The 16,138-nt window shown below is 46.3% G+C and overlaps 1 protein-coding gene across 1 annotated transcript in view; it reads right to left on the bottom strand.

Annotated features, from left to right (window-relative positions):
• Window positions 1–16,138, bottom strand: part of LOC143803844 (mucin-5B-like) — a 119,307-nt gene that overhangs the window by 71,692 nt on the left and 31,477 nt on the right. The window contains exons 10-13 of the mRNA XM_077281609.1: window positions 9,241–9,392; window positions 8,903–9,041; window positions 5,765–5,875; window positions 5,486–5,665 (exon numbers count right to left, since the gene is read on the bottom strand). Of these exons, the coding sequence (XP_077137724.1) occupies window positions 5,486–5,665; window positions 5,765–5,875; window positions 8,903–9,041; window positions 9,241–9,392 (582 nt within the window). The remainder of the gene's footprint in view (window positions 1–5,485; window positions 5,666–5,764; window positions 5,876–8,902; window positions 9,042–9,240; window positions 9,393–16,138) is intronic.

Genomic DNA, 16,138 nt, shown 5'->3' with positions numbered 1-16,138 from the left:
CAGACTCTTCAACCCACACCAGTGGCTCAGGTAGTGCAGCTCATCCAGGATGGCACATCAATGCGAGCTGTGGCAAGAAGGTTTGCTGTGTCTATCAGCGTAGTGTCCAGAGGCTGGAGGCGCTACCAGCAGACATGCCAGTACACCAGGAGACATGGAGGGGGCCGTAGGAGGGCAACAACCCAGCAGCAGGACCACTACCTCCGCCTTTGTGCAAAGATGATAAAGAGGAGCACTGCATTAGCCCTGCAAAATGACCTCCAGCAGGCCACAAATGTGCATGTGTCTGCACAAACGGTTAGAAACCGACTCTATGAGGATAGTCTAAGGGCCCGACGTCCACAGATGGGGATTGTGCTCACAGCCCAACACCATGCAGGACGCTTGGCATTTGCCACAGAACACCGGGATTGGCAAATTTGCCACTGGCGCCCTGTGCTCTTTCCAGATTTAAGTAGATTCACACTGAGCACATGTGACATGTGACAGAGTCTGGAGATGCCAAGGAGAGCGTTCTGCTGCCTGCAAAATCCTTCAACATGACCGGTTTGGCAGTGGGTCAGAAACGGTGTGGGGTGGCATTTCTTTGGAGGGCCGCACAGCCCTCCATGTGCTCGCCGCAGGTAGCCTGACTGCCATTAGGTACCGAGATGAGATCCTTAGACCCCTTGTGAGACCATATGCTGGTGTGGTTGGCCCTTGGTTCCTCCTAATGCAAGATGAACGCATTGAAGCTATGGACTGGTCCGCCCGTTCCCCAGACCTGAATCCGATTGAGCACATCTGGGACATCATGTCTCGCTCCATCCACCAACGTCACATTGCACCAAAGACAGTCCAGGAGTTGGCAGATGCTTTAGTCCAGGTCTGGGAGGAGATCCCTCACGAGACCATCCACCGCCTCATCAGGAGCATGCCCAGGCATTTTAAGGAGGTCATACAAGCATGTGGAGGCCACACACAATACTGAGCATCTTTTCCTTGTCATGAGGCATTTCCAGTGAAGTTGGATCAGCCTGTAATTTGATTTTCCACTTTGATTTTGAGTATCATTCCAAATCCACACCTCCATGAGATATTCATTTTGATGTACATTGATAATTGTTATGTTTTATTGCTCTGAACACATTCCACTACGCAAAGAATAAAAATTTGCAACAGGAATATTTCATTCATTCAGAGATATCTAGGATGTGGTATTTTAGTGTTCCCTTTATTTTTTGAGCAGTGTGTATATACAGCTCTGGCAAAAAATTAAGAGACCATCGCATCAAAACCCTGTCATGGGCAGCCCAATCTCCAGACCTGAACCCCATTGAAAACCTCTGGAATGTAATCAAGAGGCTGATGGATAGTCACAAGCCAACAAAGAAGTGCCTACATTTTTGCGCCAAAAGCAGTGTGAAAGACTGGTGGAAAGCATGCCAAGACGCATGAAAGCTGTGATTAAAAATCATGGTTATTCCACAAAATATTGATTTCTGAACTCTTCCTGAGTTAAAACATTAGTATTGTTGTTTCTAAATGATTATGAATTTGTTTTTGTTGCATTATTTGAGGTCTGAAAGCCCTGTTTTTTTATTTTCACCATTTTTCTTTTTCTGAAAAAAATACAAAATGTATTGCTTGGAAATTTGGAGTCATGTTCTCAATAGTTTATAGAATAAATGAACAATTTATATTTTTCTCAAAAATCTAATATATAAAGCTGAATGTGTGTATGTGTGTTTGTGTGTGTGTGCGTGCGTGCGTGCGTGCGTGCGTGTGTGTGTGTGTGTGTGTGTATGTCCGGGATTGGCATCTGAACCGTCGCAGCTACAGCCACAAAATTTTGCACAGTCACACGTCTGGACCCCGAGAGCGTCATAGGCTATGTTGTGAGGTGAAATTTTAACCCCGTGCTTTCCAATTCACCAAACAATTTTGCCCCTATCTACATAATGGGGAAAAAGTGAAAGGAAAACTGTTGGAGGCGTCGCAGCTACAGGCACAAAATTTTGCACAGTCACACGTCTGGACCCCGAGAGCGTCAAAGCTATGTTGTGAGGTGAAATTTAACCCCGCGCTTTCCAATTCACCAAACAATTTTGCCCCTATCTACATAATGGGGAAAAAATGAAAGGAAAAGTGTTGGAGGCAAATTAACAGCTGCCAGATGTGAACAAGGGGGACTTAAAGAATGAGAGCGATGGCGCCAAAGAGTATATACTGTACAGTTGCTAAGGTGGGGCCCCGACATGGGATAATCACCACACCACCACGGGGATATGAACACACACACAGAATGCGCCACACACTACCACGTGCTCGAACACATATACCACCCTCAGCGCACATTTCACCACACATACACCAACCTCGCCACATAAAAGTCGAAACACAAAAGTCGCCGCTCAAAACTCGCCACGCGCAAAGCTCTCCACATGCAAAACTCGCCACACGTGCAAAACTCACCTCATGGAAAACTCGCCACACGCAAAACTTGCACACGCGGAAAAATTGCCACATGCACTAAAGTTGCAACACATGCAAAAGTTGCCTCACACAAAATTTGCACATACTCAAAAGGCACCACACATAAAACTCGCCATGCGCAAAACTTGCTGCACACAACTTGCTACACTAACCTGTCACATGCAACTCGACACACAAAAAGTTGCTACACGCATGTCGCCACACAAAACTCATCTCACAAAAGTCGCTACATGCATGTCGCCACACGCAACTCAACACACACAACTTGACACACGAAACTCGCCCTAAAACACACACAAGTCTGGTATTATCCTTCAAAAATAAAAATCTGTATAATAAGCAGACAAACTACAAGAGCAACAAATGTACCATATAGGAATCCGGCAGCTGTCAGTCACATGACCTGTCTATTATGTGTATGTGTGAGCTAATATATACTGCCAGGGGGTGGGCTTACTGTTGGCTAGTGATTTATCAGGCTGCCAATTTAGCTTACAAATACTGAGGTAAAAATACTGACCAAATAGCGTGTGAACGAGGTCTAATACAGGAGGAGATGACATACAGATATATACTATATACAGGAGGAGATGACACACAGGTATATACTATTTACAGGGGAGATGACACACAGGTATATACTATATACAGGAGGAGATGACACACAGATATATACTATATACAGGAGAGATGACACACAGGTATATACTATATAGAGGAGGAGATGACATACAGGTACATACTACATACAGCAGGAGATGACATACAGGTATATACTATATACAGGAGGAGATGACACACAGGTATATACTATATACAGGAGCAGATTACCTACAGGTATATAGTATATACAGGAGGAGATGACATACAGGTATATGCTATGTATAGGAGGAGATGACATACAGGTATATACTATATACAGGAGGAGATGACACACAGATATATACTATATATAGGTGAGATGACACACAGGTATATACTATATACAGGAGGAGATTACATACAGGTATATACTATATATAGGAGAAGATGACATACAGGTATATACTATATACAGGGGACATGACACACAGCAGGTATATACTATATACAGGGGAGATGACATACAGGTATATACTATATACAGGAGATGACATACAGGTGTATACTATATATAAGGGAGATGACATACATGTATATACTGAGGTGAAAATGAGAGGTGTGAGGTGAAAATGAAAAGGTGTGAGTGCAAAATGAGAGGAGTGAGGGAAAATAGTGGAGTGATCGGAAAATGACAGATGTGAGGTCGAAATGACAAGTGTTAGGGGGGAATGAGAGGAGTGAGGGGGAAAATAAGAGGAGTGAGGGGGAAAATGAGAGGTGTGAGGGAGAAAATGAGAGATGTGAGGGGGAAAATGAAAGATGTGATGGGGAAAATGAGAGGCGTGATGGGAAAATAAGAGAAGTGAGGTGCTATAACTAACCACAGATATTTACTATGCCCAGGCAATGCCGGGCTCTTCAGCTAGTATACCTATAAAGAGAAAAATCAGACAAACTGAACATTTTGCTGTGGTCTCTTAATTTTTGTCAGAGCTGTGTGTGTGTGTATATATATATATATATATATATACTGTATATATATCTATATAATCGTCTAAGGGTCACTTCCGTCTCTTTGTCTGGCACGGAAATCCCGCGTCGCCCTTCCCTACTCCCCTCCAGTCAGTGCCCTCTCCCTACTGCCCTCCAGTCAGTGCCCCCAAAGCGGTTTAGCAGTCCATTAAATGGACTGCGTTACACCGTGGCATAACGCGGTGTAACGCAGTCCGTTAACGCTGCTATTAACCCTGTGTGACCAACTTTTTACTATGCAGCATCAATAGTAAAAAGATCTAATGTTAAAAATAATAATAAAAAAAAAAAATCATTATATTCTCACCTTCCGGCGCCTTTCCCGCTCCTCGCGACGCTCCGGTCCCAAGAATGTATTGCAGCAATGACCGGAGATGACGTAGCGGTCTCGCGAGACCGCTACATTATCACGTGTTATTGCTGCAATGCATTCTTGGGACCGGAGCGTCGCGAGGAGCATCGCTAAACACCTGGGCTGGATCCGGGGGCTGCCGGAAAGTGAGTATATTACTATTTTTTATTTTAATTATTTTTTTAACAGGGATATGGTGCCCAAATTGCTATATACTACATGGGCTGTGTTAGATACTACGTGGGCTGTGTTATATACTGCATGGGCTGTGTTATATACTGCGTGGCCTGTGTTATATACATCTCTGTGCTATATACTACGTGGGCTGTGCTATATACTACGTGGCTGTGCAATACACTATGTGGCTGTATTATATACTACATGGGCTGTGTTATATACTACGTGGGCTGTGTTATATACTACGTAGGCTGTGTTATATACTGCATGGCCTGTGTTATATACTGCGTGGGCTGTGCTATATACTACTATACATATTCCAGAATACCTGATACGTTAGAATTGGGCCAGCATCTAGTATATATATAGAGAGAGAGAGAGAGAGAAAGAAAGAGAGAGATATAAAATTTCCTATATATACAGTATACATATATAATACAGTTATTTTAGCTAGGGATGAGCCAATGTTTTGAAATTTGATTTGCCAGCTTCGCTTACCATTTTTTTAAATCGATTTGCTGATAACATATATATATATATATGTGTGTGTGTAAAACAAAAAAAAAAACTTCCTTCTCACTCCCCAATAGGAGTGGTCTTTTTTGTCCTTTCTCTTTCTCTGGTCCTCTACCAGAGGCCTGAGAGTTTGAGGGTTCTGCGCAGGATCTTAGTTGTTCACGAAATTGTTTATACAGTATATACTATATATATATATATATATATATATATATATATATATATATATATATAGCTTGTTTTGGGATGTTGGTATTACATTCTGTAAAATGTAAATCTAGCAGAAGTGTTTATTGATTTGTTCATACTCTATTCTAGAAGTACAATGACTGAACATACAGGTCATCTTACCTTATATGCAGGAGACACCTTTATGAATAAGGTGGTTTTCTTGTCCCAAATCAGAAGAATACCATTACTCGCCTCAATGACCACATAAATTCCCACTTCACGGGTTAGATAATCTACGCGTTCTCCTCCGGGTTGGGTAGTCGTTATTACATGCTTTTCTGATAATTTGAGCATGGTATTCTACAATAGGTCAAGTAAAGATGACACTGCTTTATTATGGTAAAATGGTATTTATATAGTCATTCATGTCTTCCTCAAGACCATCCAATTCATACATACCCCAAGAAACACCGTCATAGACTTTGAACATGTGACTCCAGTGGTACCACATGGGATGTTCTCTGTGAGGACTCTGAAGCTGCCACCAGAACCGTCAGCCTCACAGTAGTCCTAGAAACCATTATAAAAGTAGTGTACATTGTGAGATACATTCAATGAAATGTAACTCAATTAGTGACCAATTTCAGCTTTCCTAGTGATCACTCGGGCTTAGAACCCAGGGACACCAAATGATCGGCTAATCTTTGGAGCAGCTGCATGTTGATATGGTGATACCCAGACGGTTCATTACCTTTAATATCTTAATGGGGACATCCAAAAGAGGCAGCAATTACATGAAGATTTATAAATGGAAAATCCATGGTGGATTACATTACTACCGTATATACTCGAGTATAAGCCGAGATTTTCAGCCCAAATTTTTGGGCTGAAAGTGCCCCCTCGGCTTATACTCGAGTCACGGTCGGCGGGTGAGGGGGCGCTGAGGCATACTTACCTGCTTCCGGGGCTCCTGGCGCTCCCCCTGCCCGTCCCACGGTCTTCGGTGCCGCAGCTCTTCCCCTGTTCAGCGGTCACATGGGACCGCTCATTAGAGAAATGAATAGGCTGCTCCACCTCCCATAGGGGCAGAGCTGCATAATTCATTTCTCTAATCAGCGGTGCCGGTGACCGCTGACAGAGGAAGAGGCTGCGGCACCGAAGACCAGCTGTCCGGGGGAAGGAGCGGGACGCCGGGAGCAGGTGAGTATTACATATTTACCTTCCCTCGTTCCACCCGCCGGGCGCCGCTCTGTCTTCGCGTCCTCTTGTTCTGACTGTGCAGGTCACAGGGCGCGATGACGCATATAGTGCGCGCGCCGCCCTCTGCCTGATCAGTCAGTGCGGAGAGACGCCGGGACGGGACGCTGAGGAGCTGCAAGCAAGAGAGGTGAGTATGTGTTTTGTTTTTTTTATAGCAGCAGCAGCAATGGCACAGATGTATGTGGAGTATCTATGGGGCAACGGTGCAGAGCACTATATATAAGGCACAGCTTTATGTGGAGCATCTATGGGGCAACGGTGCAGAGCACTATATATAAGGCACAGCTTTATGTGGAGCATCTATGGGGCAAAGGTGCAGAGCACTATATATAAGGCACAGCTTTATGTGGAGCATCTATGGGGCAACGGTGCAGAGCACTATATATAAGGCACAGCTTTATGTGGAGTATCTATGGGGCAACGGTGCAGAGCACTATATATAAGGCACAGCTTTATGTGGAGCATCTATGGGGCAACGGTGCAGAGCACTATATATAAGGCACAGCTTTATGTGGAGTATCTATGGGGCAACGGTGCAGAGCACTATATATAAGGCACAGCTTTATGTGGAGCATCTATGGGGCAACGGTGCAGAGCACTATATATAAGGCACAGCTTTATGTGGAGTATCTATGGGGCAACGGTGCAGAGCACTATATATAAGGCACAGCTTTATGTGGAGTATCTATGGGGCAACGGCGCAGAGCACTATATATAAGGCACAGCTTTATGTGGAGCATCTATGGGGCAACGGTGCAGAGCACTATATATAAGGCACAGCTTTATGTGGAGCATCTATGGGGCAACGGTGCAGAGCACTATATATAAGGCACAGCTTTATGTGGAGCTCTATGGGGCAACGGTGCAGAGCACTATATATAAGGCACAGCTTTATGTGGAGCATCTATGGGGCAAAGGTGCAGAGCACTATATATAAGGCACAGCTTTATGTGGAGCATCTATGGGGCAACGGTGCAGAGCACTATATATAAGGCACAGCTTTATGTGGAGTATCTATGGGGCAACGGCGCAGAGCACTATATATAAGGCACAGCTTTATGTGGAGCATCTATGGGGCAACGGTGCAGAGCACTATATATAAGGCACAGCTTTATGTGGAGCATCTATGGGGCAACGGTGCAGAGCACTATATATAAGGCACAGCTTTATGTGGAGCATCTATGGGGCAACGGTGCAGAGCATTATATATAAGGCACAGCTTTATGTGGAGCATCTATGGGGCCATAATCAAAGGTCAAAGGTGCAGAGCATTATATGTGGCACAGCTATCTATGGGGCCATAATCAAAGGTGCAGAGCATTATATATGGCACAGCTATCTATGGGGCCATAATCAAAGGTGCAGAGGTAATATATAGCCTAGCTATCTATGGGGCCATAATCAAAGGTGCAGAGCATTATATATGGCACAGCTATCTATGGGGCCATAATCAAAGGTGCAGAGCATTGTATATGGCACAGCTTTCTATGGAGCATCTATGGGGCCATAATGAACTGTGCAGAGCATTATATATGGCACAGCTTTATGTGGAGCATCTATGGGGCCATAATGAATGGTGCAGAGCATTATATGTGGCACAGCTTTATATGGAGCATCTATGGGGCCATAATGAACGGTGCAGAGCATTATATGTGGCACAGCTTTATGTCGAGCATCTATGGGGCCATAATGAACGGTATGGAGCATCTATTTTTAATTTTGAAATTCACCGGTAGCTGCGGCATTTTCCACCCTAGGCTTATACTCGAGTCAATAAGTTTTCCCAGTTTTTTGTGGCAAAATTAGGGGGGTCGGCTTATATTCGGGTCGGCTTATACTCGAGTATATACGGTAATTGTGTGAATGCAATTTAAACAAACCAAATCCACATGGAACAGAATTTTTCTGCACGGCAAATCTTAAAATCAGCTGCAGGTTAATTTTTGTTAAAGATTTTAATTGCTGATTTTGCCAATTTTGATGCACAAGTGTGAGAGCCAATGCAACTGCTGCACATATTTTGATTTTGTTGCAGATTAAAGATAGAATCTTTCTTCCAAGTGTGAACCCAGTTTATACCTTCCTCATCATTTCCGCAAGTCCTCTACATATATTTTAAACGAATCTTGACCCCTCTAAACTATTTTCCTTCTGAGTACATTTTTACTACAGTCCACCACTACTAAATGAATTTTTTTTCCAAATAAAAGAGATAATTTATTACAAGCACGAGAGTGGAGAACTCATTTTTATTAAATCTGGATAACAAAGTTAAAAGTGAAACATGGAATATGTTAATAATTTATGATTTGTATTATCACAGAGTGGGTCTATTACCTGGGCAGCCACAAATTCGCAATTCCCATCAAAGTCATAAAATTTATTGTCAAACGTAATATAATGGCCATCTCCATAGATTGTACAAGTCCCATAGCAGACAGTATTTGTGCAGGTCCACCTTCCTCTCTGACATAAGCTATAAGAGGATACACATAGCGATTAGCGACAATCATTGTATCACCAAACTTCTTTTCGTAAAAATGTTTATAAATCTAATAATTCTCGACTAAACTATGAATATTACATAAATAGGACAGACAAAGACAATTAGCATAATAAGCGTTTTAGGACCATGAGTGCAGAAGACCAGGAACTATTACAATTTATGGTGTTACCATCTTTTGCAGTCTACTTCGACTTGAGTTCCATGGGGATAAATGTCTTTATTATGGACGCAAGGGCATCTGTCTTCAGGAACACAGCCTCCGACTCCATCATCTAAAAGTCCATTGGGGCAGACACATCCTGAGATGCACTCTGTTTGAAACTATATTGAAAAGAATATATAATTCTATATTATTAAACATTTCAGCTTCTTGGCAGTGGTTAAGAATGAGGCAGATTGTTCAGCTGATATGGAGTCCTTGAAGATGGATGTTTGGTTGGTTGCATCTCTTTCTACTGGGTGTCAAAAATTTATACTGACGAGCAAAAGGGTGACTATATTTTGAACATTTGATTTTCAGGCTCCATATCTCACGGCTACTACTTCCCAAATGAGACTGCCATCATTTTACAGATAATCATCTTGGCTATCTCATACATAAATTTGACTTGCATCTATTTATCATATGATTAGTTACGCAGATTCTTGTCACATCACTGCATTGTTACTGTTTTTTATTATTTTGTTAGTATTTGGTAAATCTACCTTTGACTTTCAATACTGTCTGAAACCTTCTGGCCATGTTCTAGATCAGATTCCAGCTTTTCTTGACCAAAATATGATCCAAGATCTCTTCTACACTTTCCCAAGTTTGGTGCATACTAGTCAACTCACTTGGGTATGTATACAGTTCTTTCTTCAACTCTGCCCACAAGTGTTCGATTGGATTGAGGTCTGGGCACTGTGGAGGTCATTCCAGCTCCTCTACTTCATTGTCATTGAACCATTTCTTCACCAATCTCGACATATGCTTCGGCTGTTGTCCTGTTGGAACACTATGTTGTCCTTTTCATACACATAGTGCACAAAGTAACTTGTCAAGTAGGATACTCACATATAAATCAGCATTGAGACAACCATCAATCCAGGCCAAATATCCAATGACTTTGGCTGTTAAACAACCCCATATCATCAGGCTTCCTCCACTGAACTTGACAGTCCCTTCAATTTCTATATTCGTTAACCCCTTTTTCCCTTGCTTCTTCCAAACCCATTTACACCCATCAGAGCCTAGTCTATTGACTTTCGTCTCATTGCTTCAGATCACCCGTTTCCAAACTTCTACTGTCCACTTTTCATACTTTTTTGCAAATTCGAGCCGGCGCTTTTTATGACGATATTGAAGTTATGGTTTCTTCACCCCATTCCAGACTTGTGTAATGTGTGGCGCACGGTGTTTGCATGGACCTCTGTGATCTCACTATTGCACAGTATACAAGCCACCTTTACTGCTTTCTCACACCAGAACTGATAGACCTTGTGTTGAGCCGACTTATTGACTCTGGTATTTTGCCTGGACGTACACCTCTTGGCTTTTGATTGGATGTATAGAATTCATCTTGTATTCTACCTGCTGGCATGGCACTCACATGATGCAGTTTGGCAATTTTCTTGGCCGAGATATGGCTATTGATGAGCTGGATGATGTTGTTTCTCTTTTCTTGGGAAATCGTCTTCATGGCTGCTTCTCGATTTGAACCAGTAGCCTTTCACTTGGGAATCAACCTAATAACAACCTATTACAGAATGTGAGAACAGGTTGTATTTTGCAATATACACAAAGAAAAAGATATTTCCACCATCAGGAGCAAAGCGTTAACAATGCAGTGACATGGCAAGAATCTGTGCAGCGCCCCAGAGTCCTGTTCGTTGCAGTGATGTCATTCTTCCACTGAGCTGAGCAATGCAGGACCGGGGGAGCCATGCACATACAACAGGGAGAGCCACATACCAGGACAGGACAGGGGTAGCCACATAACAGGACAGGGGGAGCCACATACCGGGACAGGGAGAGCCACATACCAGGACAGGACAGGGGAGCCACATACCAGGACAGGACAGTGGGAGCCACATAACAGGACAGGGGGAGCCACATACCAGGACATGGGGAGCCACATACCAGGACAGGAGGAGCCACATACCCACATACCAGGACAGGACAGGGGGAGGCACATACCAGGACAGGGGGAGCCACATACCAGGACATGGGGAGCCACATACCAGGACAGGGGGAGTCACATACCCACATACCAGGACAGGGGGAGGCACATACTAGGACAAGGGGAGCTACATACCAGGACAGGGGTAGCCACATACCAGGACAGTGGGAGCCACATACCAGGACAGGGGGAGCCACATACCAGGACAGGGGGAGCCACATACCAGGACAGGGGGAGCCACATACCAGGACAGGGGGAGCCACATACCAGGACAGGACAGGGGAGCCTCATACCGGGACAGGGGGAGCCACATACCAGGACAGGGGAAGCCACATACCAGGACAGGACAGGGGGGCCACATACCAGGACAGGGGAGCCACATACCAGGACAGGGGGAGCCACATACCAGGACAGTGGGAGCCACATACCAGGACAGGGAGAGCCACATACCAGGACAGGACAGGGGAGCCACATACCAGGACAGGGGGATCCTCATACCGGGACAGGGGGAGCCACATACCAGGACAGGGGAAGCCACATACCAGGACAGGACAGGGGAGCCACATACCAGGACAGGGGAGCCACATACCAGGACAGGGGGAGCCACATACCAGGACAGGACAGGGGAGCCACATACCAGGACAGGACAGGGGAGCCACATACCAGAACAGGACAGGGGAGCCACATACCAGGACAGGGGGATCCACATACCAGGACAGGGGGGCCATATAACAGGACAGGTGGAGCCACATACCAGGACAGGACAGGGGAGCCACATACCAGGACAGGACAGGGGGAGCCACATACCAGGACAGGACAGGGGAGCCACATACCAGGACAGGACAGGGGAGCCACATGCCAGGACAGGGGGAGCCACATACCAGGACAGGGGAGCCACATACCAGGACAGGACAGGGGGAGCCACATACGAAGACAGGGGTGCCACATACCAGGATATGGGGAGCCACATACCAGGACAGGACAGGATGAGCCACATACCAGGACAGGGGGAGCCACATACTAGGACAGGACAGGAGGAGCCACGCATACCAGGACAAGGATGAAGGGGACAGAAGGGGACAATGCATACCCGACTTATACTCGAGTCAATAAGCTTACCCAGTTTTCCGTGGTGTGTGAGACATGTCCGCTGCTCCTGTCAGCATCACTAAGCATACACAGATGTTAAATTCACTGCACTCCCGATGCGATAGCATCAGACCTATTTCTAGTTTCCTAAATAGTTGCGAGTCAATTTTATGTATGTGATTGCCAAGATGATTGTCTATCAAATGATGGTAGCCTTACATTCAAAGCAGTAGTGAATGGTGAGAAATGGAGCCTGAAACTCAAAAGTTCAAAACATTGTTACTGTTTTGCTCATCAGAGTATGAAGCAGGGCCGGCGTCAGTGCAGCGCCCCAGAGTCCTGGTAATTGCAGTACTGATGCTCCGCCACTAAGGGGAGTGATGGTATGTCTGATGGCACTAAAGGAGTTCACCTTACCAGGTATCACAGACACACATTACACTTCACACTCCAGCCGCCAGGGGGAGCGAAAGGCCCTATCTACTAGGCCACTCCTCACACTTGGGTAAAACTGGGGGTTGGATAGGAAGTTAGGAAGAAAGTAGCTGGGAAGAGCTCGAGAGAGGACCTGTCAGGGGTGGGATCCTGACAGCGGCCTAGAAAAGGACAGATTGTTACAGAGCCGTGCCTGTGCCTTATAGCGGCAGACTCCTAAGAAAGGACACGAAGTGAAGCATATTGTGGAGAAGTGAGAAACGGGATCACAGCACAAAGGAGATAGAACCAGAAGGACTCGTGCCTCAAGATCAGCAACATCCTTCTGAGGCGCGTAGCCGGCGGCCGGAACGCCGAGAAAGTAAGAGACTCCACGCATTACTTTGAACTACCGCCGGGCAGTTAACTCTAGGTTGGCTGTCTCACCTAAATCACCTAATGAAGGCAACGGAGGCAATTGTGGGAGAGGGGCGTCTCTAGGGTCCCTATAAAATAGCTCCAGGCCTACCCCGTCATACGGGTGCGTCCTATCCACATCATCTGGGGGACGGAGAGAAAGAACAGAAACATACACGACAGTTGTGAGGACTATCCCGTGGTGCTCAGCAGGGAAGTACTACAACATACAGGCGCTGGTAGGAAGGACACTGATTTCCACCTGTAAAAGGAACTCTGGATGTGCCTTCGGACCGGCCGGTCTCAGCCAGCCCAGTTAACAGTGCTCTGGATTGCGGATGCCGAAGCCTTCAGTAAAGAGGTAAAGAGACTGCAACCCTGTGTCCTCGTTATTTGCTGCGACCTACACCACCACCTACACCTTTTATTGGGTGCCCCTTAGCAGGACCACGGACCGGGTCGGGCCACCGTGACATCCTCAGAACCGATAGACCCGGTACCGAGTACCCCGCCGTCCTGCGTTTGGGGGCCACTCCAACTTGGCGTCACGAACAGGATCTACTTAAGCCTGAAGAATCAGGTCATGTGTGCCTTGGAACTGTGACTGAATTGTGCTGAAACGTGATTTATTGCAAAGACTGTGTATTGCCATTTGCTGCCAAAATCCGCCATCGCCGAGCACGAAGGGAGGAGCCATAGCTTCGTGGGCGGAGCCGGCCAAAAAGAGCGCGGAACAAGAAGACACGGTGAAGTGCCGATTCCGGAAGAGGAACCCCGACTTTCAGCAGGTTAGCAGGGGGAAGGAACGGCCATGTCTGAGTCGGGAGGAGCAGAGGCGGCGGTCGTAGCCGCAGACCCAGGGGTTGCTCCGGGCCCCGCAGTAGACGCCGCCGCGGGCCTTGTACCACCGCCGGTCGCTGCCGAGCTTGCCGGCCCCATCAGCCAGCCAGATACTGCCACGGCTACAACAGCCATAATGCCCTTCTCCATGCCGTATCTACCTGGAGCAGCCTGGCTCCCGCGATACTCTGGAGAATCACATACATTAACTGACTTTAAAGAGAGAATCTGCAGCCTGCTCGAGTTCTATCCCTTGACAGAGCCTCAGAAAGTTCATTTGATAACCGACCAACTCTTTGGGGCGGCTCTGAGAGAAGTGAAGTCCTGGCCCACCGCAGATAAGGGAACTGCGCAGCAGGTCTTTGCAAAGCTTAAAGCCACCTTTGACACCCGCACCACTACAGAAATTAAGTTGACGTTCTATGGGTGCAAACAGAGGCCGCAGGATAGCTTACGGGACTGTGCCCTTAATCTCCAGGAGGCGCTGCGGGCCATCAAGCAGAGTGACCCAAACAGCATGCTAGATGAAGATAAACTCCTGAAAGAGCGGTTCATCGAGGGGCTCCTGTGCAGTCACCAAAGGGCGCAATTACACTTCCTGGCCATGCAGAATCCAGACCTAACTTTTGCGCAATTCAAAGATAAAGCCATCCAGGCGCTACTGGAGCGACAGCCCAGCCGTGCCGTACTTCCCAGGCATCAAGCCCTCACGTACCACCAGGAGGTGGCGCCGGATACTCCAATTTCCGCCGAGGCCGATGCCCAGATCCTGGAAGACGACTCCCCTGCAGGACTACGCCTCCAGATGCAGGAGCTGACCAAGAGTGTTGCTGCCCTAGCCCAGACCATACAGTCTCTACAGGAGGCCCCCAAGGAGAAGATCTAGCTGGCTTCCAGCTGGGAAGATGTCCCCTGGCAGCAGCGGAAGAGGACTCCGCCGACCAGAGGCAGGGATGACGATCGCTTTCATCGAGATGGACGGCCTATCTGCTGCCGCTGCCACCAGGTGGGCCATCTTGCAAGGTACTGTCATTTAAACGAGCATCCCTGTTATGATCCCAGTGGCTGGGGATCACAGGAAATACTAGCTAAGTAACTAAACATAGACACGAGCTCTAGGGAGATGGTAACTGGACTGACCGCAAAACCTGATCCTATCCAAACACACTAAAGGTAGCCGGTGAACGTGCCTAAAATCCTGGACGTCTCGACGCAGCCTGAGAAACTGACTACCCCTAAAGAGAAAGCAAGACCTCACTTGCCTCAAGAGAAATAACCCCAAAGATATAGGAAGCCCCCAACAAATAATAACGGTGAGGTAAGGAGAAAAGACACACGTATGTTGTGAAATTGGATTTTGGGCTCCCCCGGTGGCCACTGGTGGAATTGAACTGGTGTGCATCATCCCCTCTGTTCACCTGTTCCCATCAGGATGTGGGAGTCGCTATTTAGCCTTGCTCCTCTGTCACTTCCATGCCGGTCAACATTGTAATCAGAAGCCTTTCTGTGCATGTTCCTGCTGCTAGACAACTTCCAGCTAAGTTGGACTTTTGTCCTCGTTTGTTTTTGCATTTTGTTCCAGTTCACAGCTGTAGTTTCGTTTCTGTGTCTGGAAAGCTCTTGTGATCTGAAATTGCCACTCTGATGTTATGAGTTAATACTAGAGTCTTAAAGTAATTTCAGGATGGTATTTTGATAGGGTTTTCAGCTGACCATGAAAGTGTCCTTTCTGTCTTCCTGCTATCTAGTAAGCGGACCTCAATTTTGCTAAACCTATTTTCATACTACGTTTGTCATTTCATCTAAAATCACCGCCAATATATGTGGGGGCCTCTGTCTGCCTTTCGGGGAAATTTCTCTAGAGGTGAGCCAGGACTATATTTTCCTCTGCCAGGATTAGTTAGTCCTCCGGCCGGCGCTGGGCGTCTAGGGATAAAACGCAGGCAAACGCTACCCGGCTACTGTTAGTTGTGCGGCAGGTTTAGTTCATGGTCAGTCTAGTTTCCATCCTTCCAAGAGCTAGTTCTTATGTTTGCTGGGCTATGTTCTCTTGCCATTGAGAACCATAACAGTTTGACTGGCCCAAAAAGGGTTAAATTAATTGACAGAGAAAGGAGAGAAAAGAGAAGTCTGCTGAAGATTTTTTTT

Source organism: Ranitomeya variabilis, chromosome 2, assembly GCF_051348905.1.
Source record: "Ranitomeya variabilis isolate aRanVar5 chromosome 2, aRanVar5.hap1, whole genome shotgun sequence".
NCBI lineage: Eukaryota > Metazoa > Chordata > Amphibia > Anura > Dendrobatidae > Ranitomeya > Ranitomeya variabilis.
This window is presented reverse-complemented; position numbering and strand designations above follow the sequence as displayed.